Source organism: Watersipora subatra, chromosome 9 (genome assembly GCF_963576615.1).
Source record: "Watersipora subatra chromosome 9, tzWatSuba1.1, whole genome shotgun sequence".
Lineage (NCBI taxonomy): Eukaryota > Metazoa > Bryozoa > Gymnolaemata > Cheilostomatida > Watersiporidae > Watersipora > Watersipora subatra.
Genome location: NC_088716.1, coordinates 23,259,841 through 23,284,995, shown reverse-complemented (window position 1 = coordinate 23,284,995; position 25,155 = coordinate 23,259,841). Strand labels below are relative to the sequence as shown.

Sequence of the window (25,155 nt, the reverse complement as noted above, 5' to 3'; positions counted from 1 at the left end):
TAGATTTTAAAACACCCATCTCTATTATTCTAAATCGGTCTAAACATCCCTACGTAACTTCCGTTCCTAAAAAGCTAGGTTACGTCACGTATTTATGGGCGGAGTTTGTTGTGCCGATCGTGTTGTTTTCGAGACCGATATTAAAACGCTGTAAAAAAGCCTTCATTACTCTGAAAGTTAGTGGACTAGTCTTTATTTTGAGTACAAAATCGGAATCAGCGTGGCTGATTTACCTAAAAACTACAATAAAAGTTGTACGTGGCAGTTATGGTTTAAGATAGAGTAACAATAAAAAAAACCTTTCATCGATTATTACTTTATTTATTTAGTTTTTACAAACAATTTAGGTTTTTACCTTAAGTCTTATGCATATTTTTGTATAATACATTTATTTTAATGTTAAACGCAATTACTTTAAACATGTATTATTGATTTTAACAAATTAGACCCAAAACCATCAAAAAACATACATGTACGTCGATTTGAACATGGGGAGCAAGTATCAGAATGGATCGACTCGGTACGTTGAGGTTCAGCTGTATTTTGTGGAAGAACTGATATTAGTGCATGAAATAAAATATTTCCCTTGTGATACCATTTTTACCTCCAGTAAAAAAGATGAGTCAAGGGATTTAATACTGATAGCCCTATGAGAGTACATCAGTCATTTCATCGAATAGCCTGGAGTGCTTGCCAAAATCATTTGCGGTGCGAAGCCTGTTGAAACCCAGTGACACGCAAATAGGAACTTGGGCATAATAGTGTGATTATTGTCACTAGTCTTATTGTCATTCTAAGCTAGTTATAACAGAAATGTTCTTTTCTATGACGGAGTTGAAAGACTAGCGATTACTGCTTCACTCCTTCCGGCGCATGTTATGAATTCTATATTTTCACCCTAATTAAATATCTATTCAGTTTCTCATGGTCAAACAGTAAGCTCCTGTTCCGATAACTGGACAGAGACGAGAGACGGCGAGTCATTAACAGCGAAAGGTCAATGCTTTATTGCAGTAGGATTTATCTGGAATCTGATTGCAATCTGATCAGACAGTTATCTTCGCAGCTTTTGACCACTGGCAAGGCCATTGTCTGAGCTTTACGTCGTAAGCTGGGTAGGAGTCATGTAGAGTGAATGGGCGGGCAGGTGCACGAATCATTAAACTGACCAGCTGGACAGGAGTTATCTGCGGTCGATGAAGGCCGCTGACTTTGGCATAGCTGATATTTTGAGGTGGAAACATTGCCGTACTTGCTGATCTTACCTCCACCATTTTTTGCAGATTTTTTTGCAAGAATAATAGTAATAGCAGCAGTTTTAATGCTGATGTCATCAGTTCGTGTCATCAGTTGTGTTTGCTCGATTCATCGTTACTTAGTTTACTTGGCACAGACCACATCCTGTGTAGCGGAGGTAAAATATGTTCTTTGGGAGTCAAAAGGTTCAAGTCATAATATGGTCGTATCAACTGTATTCTTTCCGCAGACCTGTATTTTTGTATGTGAAGGTCGGCATAAATCGGATCAAATATTCTTGAAGAATAGATGATGATTCATTTAATTTGTTTTACAGGCCAAAAACCTTCCATAAGTTCCCAATAAATAGTGCAGCATATTAAAAGTAAGATTAAAACAAAACTATTACATAAGAAATACAAAAAAAACTAAATAAATGATCAGTAAAAGAATGTTTTTATTTTAATATATGGGCAACAGAGGTTTTGGTGATGCAGGAGACGAGCAGTGTGTAGGTAGAGGCAATGATCAAGATGACTAGTGGCTTACTAGTGACTTACTGTAAATTATACTATGCAAACTTTCATTCAGCCAATTTTCTTAGTCTTCTATTTTTAAAAATTGGTTTTCAATTTTCACTTTTAGCTTCAACAGTTTCACTCATTTCGCACTCACTTTTCGTCGTCTCACTTTTATTTCAAAACACTTTGAAAGTCGTATGTTGTCAAGGACTTCAGATATAGAGTAAAACATTTATTCAAATTTTATATTATGTTGGCAAGTATGTATGAAGTGATCATAGGCAGAGGTTTGACTGTACTTGTAGGTAGAGGTTTGACTGTACTTGAAAGTAGAGGTAGGGCGGTACATGTAAGTAGAGATTTGACTGTACTTTAAAGTAGAGGTTTGACTGTACTTGTAAGTAGAGGTTTGACTGTACTTGTAGGTAGAGGTTTGACTGTACTTGAAAGTAGAGGTAGGGCGGTACATGTAAGTAGAGATTTGACTGTACTTTAAAGTAGAGGTTTGACTGTACTTGTAAGTAGAGGTTTGACTGTACTTGTAAGTAGAGGTTTGACTGTACTTGTAGGTAGAGGCTTAACTGTACATGGAATCAAAGGTTTGACAGTACTCTCAATGTTCTATTTGGCTATATATTTTAGCATTATCAAATGCTTTGAAGATTGGTCTTTGTAAATGTAAAAGCTTCAAAAATCTTTTCAGAAGAAATCTTCAAAAGAAGTCTTTGCTACGTTGGATCCTTTGACGAAGGAAGCAGTAATTACCTCAGAATTTATCTGCTATAAGTGACATCTGGTTTATATTGAATGTGGTGCGTTTTAATTTCTGGTGTGATCATAATGAAAACTTAATTTTAATAATTGTAATTTAAATTGAAAACATTAAAAATATAATGTTACTGAATTTTTAAAAGCAAATTGCATCGGAAACAATTCGCTAGTATCATAAATAGACAGTAATAAGTTAACAGCCATGTTAAATAGGCCTATGTTAGATGTTAACAGCCATGTTAAATGTGTTAGATATTTTAGTAGCTCGCTGACCTACTTTGATTTCATCACAACAACCAACTATAATTTATATAGGTTATCTATGACTTTCTCTTACCTTACAAAAACTCAATTCTTAAAAGAAACAATAGCTTTTGCAGAGAATGTCTTCTAAACGTTGAAATGTGGTTAATTTGGCCCTTTCTGTTAGATTAGGCAATATGTCTAGGCTTGCAGGCGCCTAATTCTGATAACAGAAAAATCCAAAACATCTTGGATGGCGTCGGCTTGTCGCCACCGCTGTCGACAGCATCTGTGTGAAATCATGAACCTGACTTTAGACGGCAGAAAAAGAAAGCAAGAAGGAAGTTTCTGCATTTTGTTGCGAAAGCAGTCTATTTCTGCTGAGAGAGAAGTCAAAACATGTTTCCGCTGGTGAAGGGTGTATCCATTAAGGGAAAGGGAGACTGGGGTCAACCATCCAACCGGCGCCACACCCGACAGCCACTCGTCAACACAACCTAAGATGTTTGAATGATGATTGATGAGGCATGTTTTGTTTTGTATCTATTCTGTTTTTCACGCTGTCCGTGTCTGCCAGAGCATTCTGATTGGATACGCTCACACTAATCTCCAGCCTAGCCAGGATTCCTCCAGCCTAGCCAGGATTTCTTGACAGTTTAAATATTTTCTAGACAGTTCTAAAAGATGAACGTATCGTGCACAAAATTTTAATAAATTTTATCGGAAGATATCGGTATTTTTGTTGTCATTTGTGATTGTTTTTATGTTTGAAGGGATCTGACTGCCAGGATGTTTCAAGATTAGAATCGACAAAACTTGATCATGGTTAAAACCCTCAGATTTGAGTGAAAGTGTGATTATGATGTCTATAGTTGCAGAGACCGACAGAATAGAGACACGTAACGCTGCAACTTGAACACAATAGCCAATATCAATTATAGCGACGATAAGAACTAGTGATGTCATTTCGCACGTATATTTCTTTTGAGCATTTTATTCGTGTTTTGTCGATTTTAATCTTGAAACGTCATGGCTGTCAGATCGCCTCAAATGTCAAAAAAAATCACAAATGATAGAAAAATACCGATACTTTCTGATAAAATCTACTAAAATATTGTGTAAGTTCACCTTTAACAACCTGAGCCATTGTCTGTCTATAGTCCTTAAACCATCGTACTACAGCCTTCTTAAGGCTCGTCTCGAGGCAGCCGAACCTTTCGGCATCATAGGTTTTAGTTGGATGAGCACATGAAGTAACTAGAATTTGAAACTGTCAACTGAAACAGCTTTGGTCATGACCAATTCTTCAGCATTCTTTACATTTGATTGAACAGGATTGTCACTATTAATATTTCATTCATTAATAAATGCAGCGGTCACTTCATTTTTCAAAATGCCACCAATTGAATCTAGCAACCGTAGAACAGGAAATGACATCAGTTCTCTGAGTTTGGCTCTGATCCATGTAGTCAAAAGCTTCTTAGACAACATAGGAGTACAGCTTATGGTGAACCTAGCAAAGTTAGCTTCACCATAAGCTTGGGTATTCATAAATTTGAAATATCACAGCCTCATTCCATACAATTATGTAACAAAGATTGAGTAATATTACATAATTGACCGCTAGTCTTACTAAATCTCTGGCTAGACACGCCTATGGAACGATTGTCTGTTACTGCATGGCCAGTAGGCATACGAGACAGTCACGATATGTCGACACAGTTATGACACATCTTTTCCAACACCTACATGTCATCAGACAAACGCCCTTGCATATAATATTAGTTCCATTTTATTTTTTTTTTTGCGAAAATAATTTTTCTCCGACATACAATCACCAGTTTTTTAGCCGAGTCAGCTGTACTTTTTCTGTTTCGGCTCAACTTTCAGCCATAAGGTCACTGAGTATTTAAAATTCTGTGTAAAAAAATTCAATGATTTTTAAATCAATATCGTTGATGTTTAGGAAGCGATACAGTTTGAGTTTTCATGACGTGGTTCTCCAAGTTCATGTCATCTGCAAGGTGAAAACATAAAAAATATGCAAGACATGCGAGTTTTGTCATTCAGAAATTTTTATCAACTGTTTCATGCTTACAAAAAATTGAAACCACACTTCCGAATCGTGTGCAAAAAATGCTGTGCAAGCTATTCCATTTTAAACATTTTTATAATTCAGTCGTTCCTATCTCGAAAGGGTGCTGCTAAGTGAGACAGGAGTGTGCAGCTAGGGTGTGACCGCTGGCGCAAAATTCTTTATCTTTTTTAACAAAGCATCGAGTTAATCCGCAACATACGAATATCTATTGAAATTCTTATCACACGGTAATTCAATGTGCGCACAATTCCAAATCGGCATGCATCCGCTCAATGGAAACGGTTAATGCGTGCGGTATTATGGCCTTCACCCCACAGAGGACAATTTGCATCGGTCGATATATAGCACACAGCATTTTCTGTAGCCATGGTAGATGTCAACACCATTTGTTGTCCAGTTGGTGGGTTTTCGCTATAGTCATACCCTAATGCATGGCATTCTCCCTGCAGTCTTCACCTCGAGAGACTTTCTTGTCAACATATATTTTTAGATGTCCTTTTTGGATTTGTCTGTGATTTAACAGAACCAACAGTGTTAGGAAGCTAGGATACAAACGGGATTGCTTGTTAAAATAATTTTATGTCAAAATAATCGCTGTCAGTTAAATATATCTTTAGAATAAAACTTTTTTGAATGAAACATTTTACTGAAAGTATTTTTGTTTCTTTTAAACATACTTGATTAGGCTGCATACATGATACAATTAGATGAAATCAATTTCAAAATTATTCCAAATTAGAAATTATGTATAGAATAAAAATGTTAGTCACTTTCACAAATGTATGGTTGAAAACTAATAAAGACACAATTATATAGTCAAAGTATGTAATGGATTGGAACACTTATAATGTATTATAAATTAAGTAGGAACTTTTATGCTATAAAAGAAAAGCCCCTACTACCCTGTATAGTAGTTGTCAATGTTCTACCGCGCTGCTTTCTACAAACCGAGCGGCGACAGCGGCACACCTGATTGCTGACCAGCTGCTGACCCTCTTTGGTGATTGATTTTTATCAACAGGATCTTTATCTGTGCATCCAGGCTCTATCTGCCGGTATATTTTCAATGACTCTTTCGTGTAGCCTTGTCAAATTCTACGCCTCGCCATTTTTTCTTTGCACTGCCAACAGAGTGGAAACTTGTCCATTTAGTGCTGGTCTTTGTACATATTTGGAAACAAACTATTTCCCTTTATGCGGTGCATTCATTGTCTTATGTCATGTATTTAAACCGCTTTTCATGCTAAGCATGTTCGTGACACTGTTGGGCAGGTGGCTGTCAAATGGCGACTGGTGGCCTATCGTAAGGTCATTCCTACTTGCATGCCATTCAATCATGGTGTGAACGTGTCTTCACCACATGTATGCATTGTATAAGAAATAATGCATCTGGCTGATAAGTGACAGGGTGTGACAGGTTCATATGCGTAGACTGTAACCTGCATAACTCTGGGACAGATAACGTCTATAAAATCTATTAATAGAATTATTAAATAACCGAATAGAGTTGTTTCACTATATTTAACACCTTGATAGTAGTCGGACTACAAATTTAGGATTCTTAGCTTAATGGCCTGGACTTTTACATTCTGTAACCCTCTCGGTAGTCGCTGCTATTTTAAACGTAATAATTAGCAGTTACCTTTCCTTTGCCGAAAGCATCAGCTGTGGTTTCAAAATTAAAAGTTCAAAAACGTTTTTGCAAATTTTATACTTCTATGTCAGGATTGGGAATAGCAGTTAGAAAATGTGACGTTATTTTTATGCTCTAGCCCAGTCATAACCGAATAGATCGTTATCCGATTTCCAGTTTTTTCGTGTATTCTCTCTTTGATTCTTCACTTTTGTTTAAAAATAATATAAATTTATTTTCAATTTTAGATTTCCAGTTTTTCTGCTCTACATGAGTAGAATTAGAAATCAAGCAATAGCAGAACTTACATGACAAAATATGAACTCGCAATCATCGTATGAAAACAATTTGACTGTCAGTAAAAATTCCTTAAATGTCTGCAAGACAGAAGTTCGTATCTTTACTAATTAGAAACAAACTTGACAACAATGAGAAAGGTCAATGTCACATGCACACACACAGGCAGATGTTTTGACAAAGTGTTAAATATTTTTAAATTTTGACTCGAATTATTTTTGTCATTTTGGATTCCAATCCTGCTGACTAAAAAGCGATACAACTGCTAAGGAAACAAGAAAATAAATTTTCTAAGATTTGGCTAAAATTGTTCTAAAAGTCAACTCAATGTTAAAACTTTTTATCGAAGCTAAAAAATTATAATACGACAGAAAAAGTTAACAATTTTATGACTTATTTTATTTTATCCATTTCAAAAATCAGTTTTGAATCCAAGTTCCGATTTTTAATACTGATTTAGATGTTATAAAATTTATTCAAGAAATACAGGTTACACTGACTATAAAGTTATTACGCTGACCTTCACTAGATGATACTTAAGAGATTTCAAAAGCTCAAAACATGCTATAAATTTGTTAACCATTTTTTGAGTTGCCACGAGTTTTTGTTGGTAATACGCTTGTGTCAAGAGACTCAAACTTATAGATTTTATAATGTTATGTGCGCACAGCAAATATGTCTTACCATTTTATGGCTACATGTATAACCGATGGCAAATATGTCTTACCATTTTATGGCTACATGTATAACCGATGGCAAATATGTCTTACCATTTTATGGCTACATGTATAACCGATGGCAAATAGGTAAAGAGGATTTTTGTGTTTCGTAACAAGTGGTTGATTAGCTAATAACCATGTCTTTGTGTGTCAATCACCGCATCTTTGCATATTTTTTATTTAAAAATAGATAAAATATGCTTCTTGTTTTTAATGCAACACAAGTGCTTACTGTAGCAATGAATAAATAGGAATTGTTGCAGCAGCAGGCGTTATAAGAAAGATTTATATAGTTTGATACGACATTCTATCAATAAGGTTTGATTCGAAAGTTGAAAGTTTTATTATTTTTATTGAGTTTTCTTATTTATTATTTTTATAATTGGAAGTTTACTAGCGGCATTCAATAAATTAATTTGCAAATGAGTTGAAGGCTTATTCAGTATGCTTAGTTAGCTTATGCTTAGCTACTAAACTACTAAAGTGTTATAAATTTTACAACCTTTCTGTGCCACAGTTTTATGCAAATGAATGATACTACAGTGATTTTTAAGCAGTTCAAAAGTGTTTACCTTAAAGGTAGGGCCACACGTATCGTGTAATTTCAACTAATCTGGGAAATTCCATTCGTACGAAATTTCTGACCTGCCACACAGAGTTTCCCCACCACGGATTCGTACGAAACTAACTTTCAACTAGCCAATCAGAACGCGGTGATAAATTGAAGCCGATTCCGTTTCAATCATTTGCTTCAGTACACAAAAACGTTTTAAGAAAACGACCTTCAACATTCAACTAACCTTTTCAACCGACCAATCAAACAACGATTCATAGGAATTTCTGACGTTTCGTCCAATTCAGGATTCGTTCATCGTGCGCAACCAACGATGGACGAATTCGTCCAAATGTCAATTCGTCCGAATCGTTTCGTCCAAATTTCGCCGATTTCGTGAGAATTTTGTCTCGTGTGGCCCTACCTTTAGGCAATTTCTAGTGTTTTCATTGGAGAAATATTGGTAACTGCGAACCGTCATGAGATGGTAACATTGCAGTACTGGACCGTTAGATGCTATGGAATTACCTCTGATAGTGAGTGCAGTGCAGTTGTTTTTCTTTATTATAACGTAACAAAACATTTGTTTGTTTCCATTTGATGGCCAATCTTTACCATAATAAGAGCCGTGTATGTCCGTTTGTCTGTTCAAAGCCACGCTTAGAGGTTAAAGGTTATAGGATAAAAAAGATTGTTTTCAATGAGGTTCAAACTTGGGACTTTAAGCTTTGTGGACGACCACCTGCACCAATCAACCGATATAATATTTGTGCATGCACTTATTACATCTGCTGATCTCCCACGGCGCACAGTACTGCTAGGGTATTAGTAGAAAATACTAGTAGAAAATATATTTTCAAACTTAAGTTTCCAAGCTGGTCAGTTCAGCAATCTGCAATTATTTCGACTTTGTCATGATGGTGTTTTTACACATCAATGAAAATTGGCAAATTACTGGGACAATATCTTTAATCCCAACATGCATTGACAGCATCTGATGCTGACCATTGGTTCGTGGAACCTTTGGAGTTATGAGAAGTTTTTAAAGTAATCTTGAATACCCACCCTTTCTCGAACACATCCAACCATGTGAATCGCTAGTTAGTTATTCTATAGGGAAAAGAAAAAAGGTGCATTTTGTTTTCCTATAGGCAGTTTTCGCAACAACTGGATACTACCCAATTCTCACGCCTCTCTCCCCTGGGTGTTTCTAGTAACATCAGTGGCTGTCAGCTGCATGTAGTGGTCATACAGTATCAAAAATGGTAGATAACAAAATGATGTGGGCAACTATTAGGTGTCATAATGACTGGCGAGCTAGGACAGGTGGTACAAAGTTAGAGGCTGTAGCATAAATTTATAATGCGCTTAGATAACAATGGTTTCAATATTGAGAATTGTTTAGCAGCAATGTTGATGCCTAGAGGGGAATTATCCAGAATCCAGCAACAGACAATCATTATGTTGGTTCTAAAAATAGCAGTTTCAGATAATATAAAATCCATTAGTTTTATGACCTGTTTAGCAACAGGCCATTGAAGAAATTGCTGCGCGATATCCTGTTGGAAGCCGAGTTTTTCAAGACTTGTCATCCGGCATGTCACGCAGTTGTTTCGATCTTTAGTTTGGCTCTCAACTCATCTTCTCCAAACTCCTGTCTTTGGTTTGTCTCATGGCTACCAAGTTGGCCTGAATTTGTGATCATGTCTTTGGTGCATAGCTCTTGGCTATGACTTCTACCTACCTGCTATATGCTTCCTAATCTACATCTGGAGAGATGGATAATCTTCTTTATTTGGCTACAGTTTAGGTTTTGAGACGCTTTTATATGTTTGTTATCTCTCGTCAATGGTGAAATGTCTGCAGTAGTTGATGTTGTGCTAAAATTTTAGCTTTTTTATAAAACTTTGAATTTGCTCATTTCCGAAATGCTACCAGCGGTGCTACTGACAAAGCTAAGGGTCCTTATCCGACCCAGAACGTGAAAATGCTGAGATGCGGTAATGTGAAAAGATGGGACTTGGCCAAACCTTTATGGCACAAGCCCTCGTTTTAAAAAGACTCAGTTACATAATATTGGTATGAGTCAATGATAACTCAATCTAAATACTTAGTCAACTCGATACATTTTAAAGATGAGAATAAAAAAAACTTGAATGATTCTACCATCTTATATTTCCCACTCCACTTCTCCAAGTTAGAGTGAATAAGTTTGGTTTTGTCATAGTTCTGGTTATTTTTTGGTCAGTGAGTAATATCAGTAAGTGGCTAGTACTTCTTACCTATTAGCACACAGGTTTAAGTTGAAAAAAAATTACTGAATGGTAAACCACAGCCGTAGGTATTCTCTGGGACTTAATTGGTTTGTCCTAATACTTGAGTGTCTTAGAGTTTTCTCTAGGTATTAGGAAATCTTTGGTTGGCACAAATCAAATCAATCATTTGAGTTATAAATTTATACTTCAAGTTTAATAATAGCATTCATACCTTGAACTGGATCATTTGGCTCGTCTTCATATCCGAAGGTGTTAAATTGGTAGAACCTTAATTCTGATTGCTGTCCAACCTCGACTACAGACGCTCAACGTCACTTCTTAGATGACTTTTAGAATCAACAGATGCTGCAACTATCACTATGTTTCCATGATGCGCAGTACTTCAGAGTTGCGTTCTCTCCGAATCATGGAAACGGCTTTTTCGCACTGAAATCACTGCACACTGATCAGTTCGAAGCCAATGCAAATTTGCAGCAAGGAAACAGCAATTGTGCAGTCGCTGCGCATAGCTCTCATGCCGTGGAGACTACTTTTGTACAAGTTTATGGCGCGATTCTTCAAGCGCCATAAACTAGTACAAAAGTTATCCTGCTTATCTTGTTTTTGCTATTCTTCCGATATTTTTTTCACTTAAATTTAATTATGGTCTGCTCCTACGAGGATGATGAAGTGATTACTTTCCTGGACTTGGTTATCGATACCAACACTTTTCGAAAAATAGGTGGCAAGTCCTAAAGTAACATTTAAATGATCTATTACTTAAATAAATATTTATTAAAAATAGATTATTTTTAAAAATTGTGTTAAGGTTTGTAAAACATTGTGAATGTGTATTGTAAATAAAAGTATAATGATGACAAAAGCATAAAAAGACCGTTTCCGATGTTCGGTATCCATGATCGATTCTATGTGTCCATCCAGCGATTCGATTTATACAATTTCTCTTCTCTGGCTAATTTGCTGAAAACTACTGCGCAGCATGTAAACGTACAATCCCCTCGACTTCGGAGGGGGCTGCATCGAAGCACTGCGCATCATGGAAACATAGTGATTCATAGGAAATGTAGTTCTATTCACAAATGACTTTATTCTTTTGTGAATATACCTGGTATTAAAATTAAAGTTGTGATATCTGCAGTCATTTAATTAAGTTATTTTTAAATAAAGGATATGAAAAGTTGTTACGATATAATATCACACAGAGCTAGCAATAAGTTGTTACGATATAATATCACACAGAGCTAGCAATAAGTTGTTACGATATAATATCACACAGAGCTAGCAATAAGTTGTTACGATATAATATCACACAGAGCTAGCAATAAGTTGTTACGATATAATATCACACAGAGCTAGCAATAAGTTGTTACGATATAATATCACACAGAGCTAGCAATAAGTTGTTACAATATAATATCACACAGAGCTAGCAATAACAGGCCAGAGTGATGACGACTAGAAAACTGTAGCTCTCAAAGATTAGACCTATGAACCGCATTGTATGATAAAAACTAGACAAAATAAAGACTATGACGGTCATATTGTGGCAGAAAAAGTTTCAATCACACGCTGTCGTAAAGACTAGATCAATATATTATTATAATATATTGTATTAAAAACGTCACTAGACTTATGCTCTAATAAACTTTGAACCAATCATATGCTGTGATACAGACATGACCAGTCACATCTGGTGATAAAGACTAGACAATCATATGCTGCTTTAGAAACTTGGCTATACTTGCACTTTAGTAAAAATTGATCCAATCACTCACTGTGAGACAGGTTAGGCCAATCATATACTGTGAAACAGGTTAGGCCAATCATATACTGTGAGACAGGTTAGGCCAATCATATACTGTGAGACAGGTTAGGCCAATCATATACTGTGAGACAGGTTAGGCCAATCATATACTGTGTTAAAGATGTGACTAAACCTATCTTCTAGTACAATTTTCACTTATTATAATCTGTTTTATAGGTTAAGCAAACTGGGGGAAAACTTTGATGAATATTTTTGTTAGACACAGAAAATTGTGCACAAACTATCAGATGCTACTTGCATCTTTAGATATATTTTATTATTTGTGTTTTTTGCTCAAATCTTGCTCAATTACGTGACTATGTGATTATGTGTCGCAATTTTCATGCTCTTTTAGCTATGTGGTGAAGTAATACTATCGCTATCAACTTAGTTATCAGTTCACACTTCTGATTCCTTTAAAATCATCAATACGCTTAGGTTTAAATAAAATTCCCCTTTATGATTCTCAAAATAATTATTTAGTTGAAACATTTTAACATAAACATTTAGGAATATGTCCACAATGGTTAGATATCATCACGGATATCAAACTCGTACGTGACATTGGTATAACCTTTGTAGATACCCGATGAAAGACTTGGATGTCATCCACAAACAGGATTTGCTGACATTCAGTCACATCCATTCTTCAGGTCAATCGACTGGGAACTGCTCGAGCGACGACAGACAACACCGCCGTATAAGCCAAGTGTGTGCAACGACAGAGACCTTGAACATTTTGACCCACAGTTCACCAGCGAGCCCGTGCAGCTGACACCTGATGACGGGTAAGTTTTTCGTTAGGCGTTGACAGCGCATTAAAAATATGGAAGTTCAAAGTTTGTATCAGAAGTCAAGACGCTCTGGTTTGATTGAAACCTTTCAAGCCTTATCTAAATGACAGCAAGGAATAAATTACTAACGATCAACCTACACACAATTTTATTGTAGATTTCATCAGAAAGTACCAGTATTTTTCTATCATTTGTGATTGTTTTTAATGTTTGAGATGATCTGACTGTCAGGATATTTCTAATTAAAATTTACAAAACCTGATCATGATTAAAATGCTCAGAAGAAAAATGTGCCAAAATGACGTGACTAGTTGTTATCGTCGCTATAGTTAATATCAGCTATTGCGTTCAAGTTGCAGTATTACAAGTCTTTAATCTGTCGGTCTCTTGCAACTATAGGAGCCATGATCGCACTTTCACCTGGTCTGAGCATTTTAATCGCGATCAAGTTTTAGAGATTTTGATCTTAGAACATCCTGGCGATCAGATCACCTCAAAACATAAAAAACAATCATAAATTATGGAAAAATATCGACCGATACTTTCTGATGAAATCTAAAAAAATTCTTGGAAGTTCATCTCTAAGGTGTAACCACACAGTAGCCAGATAAAAACTTCCTAAGTTCTCTTATCTCAGCCAAAGCAACTAAAGTTTATATGGAGAGACGTGTGTGCCAGACCTGAACTTAGAAAATTAACATAATTCCAGTTGTTTCCTGTCTTATGGTCACATGGTTTCATTTGTTACACGTAGAAATAAAGCCAATATTGGATTCGCTAATAACAAGCTGTCCAATCAGATGCAAGCTTTGCTGAACCCAAATTGAACATGACTGAAGTAGTTCAGTTGCAAACTTTTATGTGTCGGTTAACTTGGCTTCTTTTCCCAATGGAAGCTTCCGGTTGTCGAAAGGAATCTGTACATAAAAATATGTGGAAGAAATCCAAAAGCTCTTATAAACTGGAAACAAATGAGAGATCATATGGGCCACCTTTGCCTGGTCACATCAGTTTTGGTATAGGTCAGAGTTGGAATGTATGCCGCACCACGGTTGCAACTACAAACGCATTTATTCTAGTAGAGTATTGTGCTAGTTGCTTTGCTCACTACCGTACAGTGTGTGGTCGTATTATGTCTTCTCTCACTCACGATGTTGCGCACATGACGTGACGACTCCTTATTGTACCTGCGATTGTTATTATTGCACCACATTGTTGAGATTCAGTACAAATCTCTCTCTCTCTCTCTATAGATTGTTCTTCCGTAGAATCTGGTGGGAAGGTGGTTAGTTTGGTTGGAAGTTGGTCAATGGCTCGGGTCACTGAGTTTAAGTTTGTTTGCTGTTTTTACAGAAGATGAACAAATTTAATTAAGTCTTAGTGGCTATTTTTGTGCACAATTCAGATTATATAATTGCATTATATAATTTCATTAACTGACATCTCGCCTTGCCCGGTCTATAACAGTCTTGTTCCGTGTTTAGTAGACTTCCTAAAGGCTCCTTCCGGCTGCAAAAGGACATAATCTTGGTTGTTGAGGCAGCTGATCATCCTGGTTGTTTGTTTGTTGATATGTATGTTTCGTATTTGATAATAAATTGAAAAATAAACATTCAAAACTTAAAAGGAGTGCTAGTATTTAGGTAGATACGAATAAATCACATTCGGTAAAACGACAATGTAGATAGTTTGACGCTGAATTGATAAAAATATATGGTAAAATTTGATCAGTTGTAACTAGTAAAGATGTCTTTAATTCAAAGGCTTCAGTTTCAGTGCAGTTGACTAGTATTGATGATTACTTGGTTGTTTCAGTTCAGTTAGCTAGTGTTGATTATCAGCGCTCAGATTTGCTGATTCTGTTAGCCATAAGCACATTTCGTTTCTTTTTTTTTTAATTGGTAACCCTATAATTTTGATAATAATAAAAAAAGGTCCTGTATGACTATAACGGTGATTTTATATCAATTCATAAACTATGTGCTAACCTCATTAAACTCTAGAAATGGCTATATTTCCCTAAGAGACAATCGTAAGCTCCGTAGTTTATATACAGGCTTATTTGACAATACTATTCCTCTATATTTAATAACTTACATTTATACTTACCTTCATACTTACGCTTTGTATGTATCATTGTCATTTCTATAAAGCAGTCAAATTTATTCCATATTTCAAAGATATTTTAATTTTATGATTGCATGATTATCAAAAAGATTTTTTTTGAAAAAGCAGTCTGTTTTATTCCCATGCCACAAAAATATTAATTTTATCATCGTTTTTTTCTTTACATTTTCATTTTTTCCTGTATTCATTTTTGTCATTCATTCTTTTTGTGTTTATTTTTAGTTAAAAGCTCATTTGAGCTGAAAGCATTTTGAAAATATAGCCTGTGGTGGTCCACAAATATTTTAAGCAATTTTTATGCAGCTGTTTCAGATAAAGATAAAACAAGCTGGTTTTTGTACACGAATATGTTGAAATGCTTGAAAACTTGGCTCAGATACTATGGCAGCAGGCAGCAATCAAACCATGGTTTATTTAGTAACAGTATGATTTTTTGAAGTCATGTTGCTAACATGAGTATAGCGTGCCTTAGGCCATTCTTCAAGAGTATACAGTTTTTTTTGTAGAATAAAAAACTGTAAAGATTGAGCGTTTACAAATAACAAATAAATATGATCGAAAGAATTTACGTGGACAAGGTGCAATCCAACAGCTTGATTGTTATTGGATGTTTAGGAATAGAGCCAGGTTTTAATGAAGCGACAGGCTAGACCTACTTTACATGTATGTATAGAGGTGTGTCATCTCCAACAGATGTGGCTCACATGTGATTAGATTGAGCTGTATACAGCAGTATAAAGTGGCTCAAATATACTTCGCCGATACCTGAAAATGATTAAATTAACAGTTATTGACATGAAAATTAACATTAGCAGTATGCTATTTCAAAAATAATTTTAGACATATTTCGACATAAACTTTATTATCGCTGCAGCTGCTTACAGATTTAGCACACGAAACAGCCAATAAAATTGGATTATGTAATTTGGTTCAATCAATATACGGTGGTGCGCCCGCCCTCGGGTTACTATGACCCTCTTATGTGATCTTTTACCCTGCGAAGTAGAACATGCCGATTTTTTACCCTCACCATAGTACTAACAAATAGGCCAATATCCTATTCGCCGAAATCGCTCTAACGATGAATGAAAGAGATACAATGCTCGGTCTCGCTAAGTTCGGCGTTATTCGTTATCAGTTATTGTGAAAACGAAACCGGAAACAGATGATAAAATTTTAGTGATGTAAAAGTTGAAGTTCAGTAAAATAGTTTAAAATACTTACTAAAACTTAGCTTCAAGTAGGTGTTTAGTAAGCGAAATTCATTTAAGTTAAATTCAACATTTATGTTATACGTCTGTCTCAAAGGTAAGAATTCCTATTGGTAGGTACTGCATATGGTACATTGTAACGTTACATTTTATTGCAGATCATAACCACTAAATACACTAAGTACACTAAAGTTACTTTAGCTAACTATAGTTACTAAGGCTAACATATTACTTTGTTGTTAATTTTTAATATTTACAGTATGTATTTTAAATTTTGATGATTTTTTCTAGGAGTGTTTGCATTAGATATTCACTATAGGTTTTTATATCCCTCTGTACAAAATTTTCGCCTTGCTATGCCAACACTAGAACAAATTAAAATCGTACGGCGAGGGTCAACTGTACACTTGTATGACATACTGCTTAGGCAACATGGAAGACAGCATGTAAATGCAGTGCACCATCGTGGCTAATGGCACACCGAGGTGGAACAGTCTAAATTCTGGTTTAGATTTAAATTAAAATATAAAAAAGTTATTATTGTATAATGCTTGTAAAATTCTTCTGTGACACCTCATTTAATACAATCATAAAAAATCAGTGAAGATGAAAAGTTGCCAAAGAGATGGGAAGAAGGCATACTAGAACTGCTTGTTAGTCAAACACTAATCAAGCTTTGAATGGAACTTGATCAGTGGCTGCACTCAGTTAACTAGGTTTAAACTCTGTAATAAATATTAAAATGGTATTACTAGCTGAGGGTATATGGTTTAAATAGCAATAACGTTTGCACCGGCTTCAGAAAATAGGCACAACGGCTGCGTGAGCCCTCTGAAGACTCAGCTAACAGAGTCCCCAGCTGTTTTATGCAGGATTGTTATATATTTAGTATGATTGATGTCTTTGAGTAGTTCATTTCATGGCAGTTGTCTCGTAGCGCAGAGGCTTGCGGTATTCGCCTGTCTTATGTGGTGAGACAAGAGCTTTACTCGGCTCTTCAGTGTCTGCCAGGTTCTTTTTAGATTTGGTGTCTCTGTGAGTTCACGGTTGCGCTGTATCCAAAAATGTTTAAATTTCAAGGTCTGGCCATTTTTCCATCTATAGGAAACAAGCCGTGTCATAAATAAGGCAATTGGTAGAAATAGTTAGTATCGTTGACCAATCAGAGGAAAGAGGTCAGTCTCTCAACCAATTAAAAATGCAATCAGTCTCATAAACCAATCAGAAAAGCTGATCAGTATTGCAACTCTGTGTCAATAAGGAAACCAAATTGTGCTGGTTTGGAATGTAAAACTCAATCACCGTTTGTTTTTCATTCATCCTCGTAGTTTGCACCACGTAGTTTGCACCACGTAGTTTGCACCACCACGTAGTCCAGCCACCATCGGAAGCGTATATGAGAGCTCACTCATTTCCACACAAACAGGCTGCGCCTACTATTTTTATATAAGTTATAATGGAGAGGCCGCAACATTAACCAACAAAAATTACTCTAATTGGCAGTTGCTTTAAAGTTGATTGTTGTATTATACACCATTTGAAAGAAGACAAAATCCCCTACAAAACGCTACTGATAACTTTTTTGTAAAACGGAAAGTAAATGCAAAAAAGTGAGATGTTGAGAGCGAGGTAAGACTATTCCTTTAGAGATCAGTATTTCGATCAGGTTTGTTTGGAAACAAGGGTTTTGTTTTCCGGTTTTTGATGCGGGACTCTGTGAAGCTATACAGCTTTGGTCTGCACTAAACTAAGGTCACTCGCAGAATGAAAACTACTCGCTAGTGTAATAACTGGGACTGCGATGGTAGCCAATCAAGATGGAGAATGAAAACCAGCTGATGCATGTTGTTAGGCTGAACCTGCAAGCAAATGTTATAAACATCTGTAGTGCTTTTAAAAGCTTAGCCAAGTTATACAATTATATGCACCTTTTGATTTATACCGGCAGCGTTAACCAAGTACGGTCAGCTCTCTGCATACGTATTTAATTTGTTCATAGAGCATTTTCATTCATTTAAACTATCATATGTAAGATCAAATATATTTTTTAGAATTACACTGCAACTCCTTTAGTTGGTTCTTCAGCTTGAAAATCTATGAAAGCTTTTTAATAAGTTATACATAGCAAAAAGCGAGTAGATAATATAAGCAAAATGTAAATGCAAATTAATGTAATAAAGAAATAATTGATAGAAAATATATTGTTTTTATCATTTTATCTTAAAGGTTGGTAAGTAGAGGCGTATGTTCGGCAAAGCAGAGTTGAATAATGCAGGGGTAGAGGTGGTAAGAGAGAGTCGGATAGTGCAGGGGTAGAGATGGTAAGAGTGAGTCTGATAGTGCAGGGGTAGAGATGGTAAGAGAGAGTCGGATAGTGCAGGGGTAGAGGTGATAAGACAGAATAGTGCAGAGGTAGAGGTGATAAGAGAGAGTCTGATAGTGCGGGGTAGAGGTGGTAAGAGACAGTCTGATAGTGCAGGGGTAGAGGTGGTAAGAGAGAGTCGGATAGTGCGGGGTAGAGGTGGTAAGAGAGAGTTGGATAGTGCAGGGGTAGAGGTGATAAGACAGAATAGTGCAGAGGTAGAGGTGATAAGAGAGAGTCTGATAGTGCGGGGTAGAGGTGGTAAGAGACGGTCTGATAGTGCAGGGGTAGAGGTGGTAAGAGAGAGTCGGATAGTGCGGGGTAGAGGTGGTAAGAGAGAGTTGGATAGTGCAGGGGTAGAGGTAGTAAGAGAGAGTCTGGTAGTGCAGGGGTATAGGTGGTATAAGAGATTCACCGTGACTTACTCTAACTTGTAGGTAAAGTTAGAGTAAGTTAAGACTAATTATTTAGCCTTCCCATGCATTTCGTTTGTTTAACTTTTTTTCGACTTATTTACTTATTCAGGCTTTCTTTTGTTCGCATCAATTTTACAAATACTTCTAGATGACTTCATAGATATTTTAATAAACTTATCGAAAGAGGGTTTTTTCTGTTTTTTTTTGTTTATATTATGAGGAAGACACAGACTCTTGTCTTTTTTTGGTAGCACTCAGACTACCCTTGTTACGAACCTATATTTTGAACAATAAAAAAGGAAATGTAAAAAGGGAGGTTGTAAACACTGTAGCATCGACATGATAAGAAAGAGAAACACTTGCTGCCAGCCTTCGAGAAACTTCAAATTTCATATTAAAAATAATTTTAAGTTTAGTGTAAAATAAATAGCTTTTTAAATCAGATTTTAAATGTTTAAGCGCTCATGTTTAGACAATCATGAGAAGAGGTTCGACTGTCATATTTTACTGTATATAGCAGTGAGGGCAACATTCCTGCGTTATTCCTTATGCAAGGGTTGGCATCAAAAGTAGTTCACCATGACCTATATTTCTTGTAGGGACACCATCGCCAAGATTGACCAATCAGAATTTGAAGGTTTTGAATACATCAACCCACTGCTGATGAGCAGCGAAGAACCAGTGTAGCCAGGCGTACCCTTAAGTCCTGCTAGCGGCAGACGGCGCCCGGGGACCAACGTTATGCACTGTACAATTGTACATACACTAAAGACTAAATGTGTTTTTTAATCTCTTAGGCATGTCTAAGTCAATGGGTTAATTTTTTGGATTTGAGCAGATTCCCACCAAGGTTCTTTATGAACTAGAGGTAGTTGCTGGGGATTAGGATGTAGACGAACACCAGCCTGTCTGTATCCCACGACAGATGTCTGCCATTCCTGCCACCAGGAGATTGACCATATGCCGATCAGTTAAAGCTAAATCATATTCACATCATGTTCTCTCCAACCTTTAGGTTTTTGATTTTTTTCCGATTAGGTCGGCACTCATCTGTTCTCTCGGCGAGGTGCAGACTATGTGGAGATTTCACTGTTGCTATTCTAAAAATTATATTTTTATGCAGTGCAATGTGATATATTAGTTGTGTTATATATTATAGTTATCTTATTACCGGCATATTTTGAGGATACTCAACATTATTACGTGATTAATTTTATGTATTGTATTATTTGATATATATTGGTGGTAAAGTATTTTGTATTATTGTAGTTTTTTTTTGTTATTCGCAGAATCATGTTTAGTAGCACCTATTGAGATATTCTGTATGCCAGCTAGAATAGGGGAATTTAGTGCATTTGTTGGCATTCATCATTCAAGAAATATAACAGCAAGTTCATTGCGTCCAAATATGCAAATGAGGCGTATTTACTGTCAGATATAATGAACTTTACCTATAATATGCTAAAGAGCGAAAAGTGTTCTCACCTATGGATGGCGTTCTTCACGAGTTTGCCGTCTATTTTGTAAAATAAAAAATTGCAGCATTTACAAATAATTACGATCGACAAAATTGACTTGAACAAGGCACAAATCCAAAAGCTTGATTGTTATTGGATGTCTGGGAATAGTGTTAAGTAAGGCTTTAACTTTTAACGAAGCAAGAAAGACTAGATCTATTCTCTATGTAGAGAGGTGTGTCATCTGTAACAGATGTTGATCACACGTGATTTGACCGAGTTGCAAATTCAAAGAAATGTTAGCAGTATACAGCTGCTAAAATATGCTTGGAACTAAAGGAAATCTCAAGTACTCAAGTAACTCAAGTACATTTTCTTCTTTTGAGAATCCTTTTCTTTTAAAAATTATTTTTAGACCAATAGGCTACCAATTTAGACAAAACTTTGTTGTCATTGCAACTGTTTTACAGATTTAGTACACGTAGATCCATTAAAAAACCAATAAGATTGGATTATCATTTGGTTTAATCAATATATATTGTTTATAGAAAACAGTTGTCAAATTTCTCACTGCACTATGTTACAATAACTGAAAAAGTTCATTTCTGTCAACTCAAATTTCAAAGTTCAGTTTCCACCTAGTTTATGACTTCTATGAAAAGGTAATGACCTTCGCAGCATTTTGAAACCTATTTGTCTGCCTCCAGGTAGTTTGTAGAAATATACTATATATAATTGATAGCTGCGCAATATTTATGAAATGAATATTCCTTTCTCCTACTATTGGTTAACTATTGGAAGCCTAGTCTTGTGCATACAAGTGAGTCTCCTGATCCCAGACCGTATTATATCCTTTTATCGACTGAATTACCGACCGTATAACGACCTTTTGTCGACCGTGAAAGCTCGAAGAATAGTCTGAGTTCCTTGGAACTGAATATCATCTTTAGGTTCTAAGCTTGTAGACGACAAATAGATAGAGTAAATAGTTATTATTTCTCTCTAAAGAGCGATGCTTTGGAGGTAACTGAGGAAACATAAGAATTGCAGCACACAGAGCGTGTTGTCTTTTTATAAACAGAAAAGCATCTAGATAAAGTCCAGTCAATGTTGCTGATTAGAAGACGCTTTCTAGCTTTGTCCATCCATCGTTTTTCTACATCATCAAGCCGTTTGCACATGCTGCTTGTTCACGAAAAGCCGCCATATTAGTAAAAAACGATCGTTATTCTTTTATTTAATAGCACTTTTTGGTGTTGTTTTGATACTGTAATAAAAAAATTGCAAACAAAAGCATCGTTTTCAAAAATTTTCATTGCAAAAGCTTCGTGTTTGTAACAATAAAATTGTCTATAAAGATGGCCGATTACGATAAAATGGCGTCACGAAAAAACGAAGGATTGCTGAGCTTTTGTTACCAAGACCTTTAGTCCCTGTGACAGTAGAAACTGATGTCCCGTCAGCAGCCATTCTCATCTCTTGGTCAGTCTGAAATGTCATCAGTATGTCGTCGATATCTCAAGATTCTGTAGTCTGAAGGCTAGTTCACACTATAGCGCCTTTAGTTAGCGTTTTCTCTTTGGCATTCATCGTCGATTCTGTGAACTGTGAACGGATGGCATCTCGGGAAAGTTTGCAGCTACCAAACTTTCCCGATATTTTGTCGTGCATCGATGACCACCTTTCAAATGTGAACCATTTCGGCGAAGGTAATTCGCGGTTGCAGATAGCATGATTTATTCATATCCGTTCGTGATAGTCGATTCGGGACTAGTTTTTTATTCCAGCTCGCGAAAAAAAAGATATTTCTTCGCAAAAATTTTAAAAGATAAATGAGAACACTACGTCATGGAGTATTTCTTGATGCAAATGCGGATGGGTTTGTGATAGTGTGAACATGGTTATCGTTGACGATCACCGAAGTATTGTAGCATCAACGCCGAGACACAGCGCTATAGTGTGAACTAGCCTTAATCGATTTGGAACGTTGGAATTATACAGAGTGGCCAAAGTTCCGCAGTCCTGCCTATACCAGATGAAGGGAAAACAAACTGAAACGGCGCCGACGAGTTGTCTAGGTTTTGATGAGAAACAACTTCCCAAATTATATCAGTTCAAGCTTGAAAGTGTTAAAACAATCAGAATAATTAATTCAAAATTTTTTGTGGCACTCAATATGGTTTTGAAGTCAATTTGCTATGCGCAATGTATTAATAATTAAGTGTGGAAGTTTTGAACCCTTGTGTGCCGCTGTTTACTCCGCAAATTTCATTGACAAAAAATAAATACTTTTAAATATTAACAGATTTAAAGATTAATTGAAATTAAGATTGACACAATTAGTTCGATATAATATCGTACATCAATCTTGTTGAAAAAGTTTTGCTCTTACAAGAAAGACGGCCCAAAACGATCGATCTGGTTATGTCAAAAGGTTGCCATTAAGTCAACAAGCATCAAATATGGTCGACATCCTACAGAGACGGACGGTTGAGACATCGATTGTTGTTAACAACCTTGACACACATTTTATGTGACCACTACAGATAATGCTTCTCTGTTCACCAACGCCACAGATTGAGACATCATGCATTGCATTTAAAAATAATCATTTTTATGGAGTGTCGTAGACCAGCTGATAAATACAACTTTACATTTGAGCATTGTCGATCTTTTAGAAGACCGATCAAATCATGGTCATGAATCGTCATCAACAAAGAGCGTCGAGTAAGTTGACGAGTTCGATTGCTGTTTCAGCTGATTGGTCTATAATGTTAATATAGGCCAGTAGCCTAAAAAACTGTCAGTAGCTAACCAAGATAAGTACTCTAACTAATTCTCTACTAATTTATAATTTATATATATTGGGAAGTTCTCATGGTCGGTACCTGCTGCAGACTTCCTGTTGTTGAATTAATGTTTGACTATTTGCTAGCTTCCTAGTAGGCTGGCTGTACCACAACAAGAATTATGCAGAAACCAGGCAATTTTTAAATTATGTAGCGTCTCCCATCCGTCTCCCTCTGACATGAAGTATGTTGGAGTTTTTTGCATTATGCAAATTGAGGCAAGAATGAAAACAAACCTGTTTTCATAGTAAAATTTCCTATATCTTTTAAATTAATAATTTATGGATTTACCTTCTATTTCATAATATTCATTATTTGCAATATAGATTCTAGAACAGCTCAAAGCTCAAATAAATCGGTTTTTAAAAAAGTTTTTAAATGTATGGTTTTTGAAAAGATAGTCATAGAGAATTGTGGTTGATGATTGAAGTTCGGTTGTATTCCCAAAAAATAACAAAAGGTTTTACAGCACTCGAGCTCGCTTGATCTTATAACATTCTGATAAAAAGTTCCTTTGGCTGGGCTTGCTTTTGACAGAACAACATCAGAACTTGCAAGATCAGAAATTAAAAGACAATCACATTGTATTGTCATGTTAAATATGTTCTGCGGATAGGGTCTTGAGGGGGTCAAGTCATCCCTCTGCGTGACACTTGTTCATAGTCAGCCAAAGTGACGTCAAAACATCGCTTGCGCTGTCTAGAGAATACCACATCTATTTGAGGAATGAAGTCACGAAGTGCAGTAAAATGGAGGGCAGTACGAGCAGACGATTCCATCTATTAGTATACGTCTGCAGGAGCCAGTTCACGGTCAATTATGATCTGTATCAGGAGAAGTTTAATGAAGTCCAGACGAGAATGCCTGCTGAAGGCCATTATATTGTGTTCAGCAGCCTTCCAAATGGGCATCTTGATAACATTGAGCTCAGGTAGATGCGCATCCTGCTCCAACCTGTCTGCATCATTAGGGGATGGCTGCATTCCATCTTTGTCAGGGCAGTCCTTTTAGTTCAAGGCTATTTTTAAATTTGACAGGCAGAGGGCAAAATCGTTAGAGGTAAAAAGCTGATATTTGTATACACAACAAAATGTCCTCGCAAAATAGATTACTTGACCTAAAAAACGGGATGCTTTTTCAAATGATAGTTCCGCAATCTATTTCCGCAGTGCATTTTGTATACTCAAAAACTTGTTGCAAAATATATTATCGCATGTAAGGAAATCGGGAATTTTTTTAAATGGTGGTTCCGTAGTTACATTTGTGGTTTGGCTTTGAAAGTTGGTTAACAAAATGAAAAGTAACTACTGCTAAAAGTGATTTTTCATCAGGACTATTCCGCATACATGCTAATATCACCTGTTTATAGAAACCAAGGCAGTAGATTGGCACGATATACTACATGCATCCGAGGCAATGCTTTGTTGGGGAGCAGCTAGACAAGCTTAGGTCAACTGCTGTTGCATAACCTACTCTCCTTTCATCTAGCTACTTGAGTTGTTTGCCTCCCTTAAATTCTATAGGTTTAAACGGATCATATGGCTATGGACTACGCTATGAATACGCTATAGCTTATGGTTGAACTGTTCAACTGTGGCGATAGGGCATGATTTATTGATTGAAGGGAGTTAAATCACATAAACGGAACGGCGACAAACGATTATTCGTGTCTAGCCAATGAAAATGAAGTCTGGCTAACCTCCTCCCCAATGAGCAAATAAACAATACACATTCTGTGAATGTTTGGCTATAATTTCAAGACGAAATTTCGTACTCCCTCATTCTCTA

General features: G+C 36.2%; 1 protein-coding gene across 1 annotated transcript in view; it reads left to right on the top strand.

Annotated features, from left to right (window-relative positions):
- The window catches only part of LOC137404158 (protein kinase C iota type-like), a 111,639-nt gene extending 91,163 nt beyond the window's left edge, over positions 1-20,476 (top strand). The window contains exons 14-15 of the mRNA XM_068090314.1: positions 12,734-12,939; positions 19,661-20,476. Coding sequence (XP_067946415.1) covers positions 12,734-12,939; positions 19,661-19,748 — 294 coding nt within the window. The 3' untranslated portion in view covers positions 19,749-20,476. The remainder of the gene's footprint in view (positions 1-12,733; positions 12,940-19,660) is intronic.
- Positions 20,477-25,155: the final 4,679 nt, after the last annotated feature.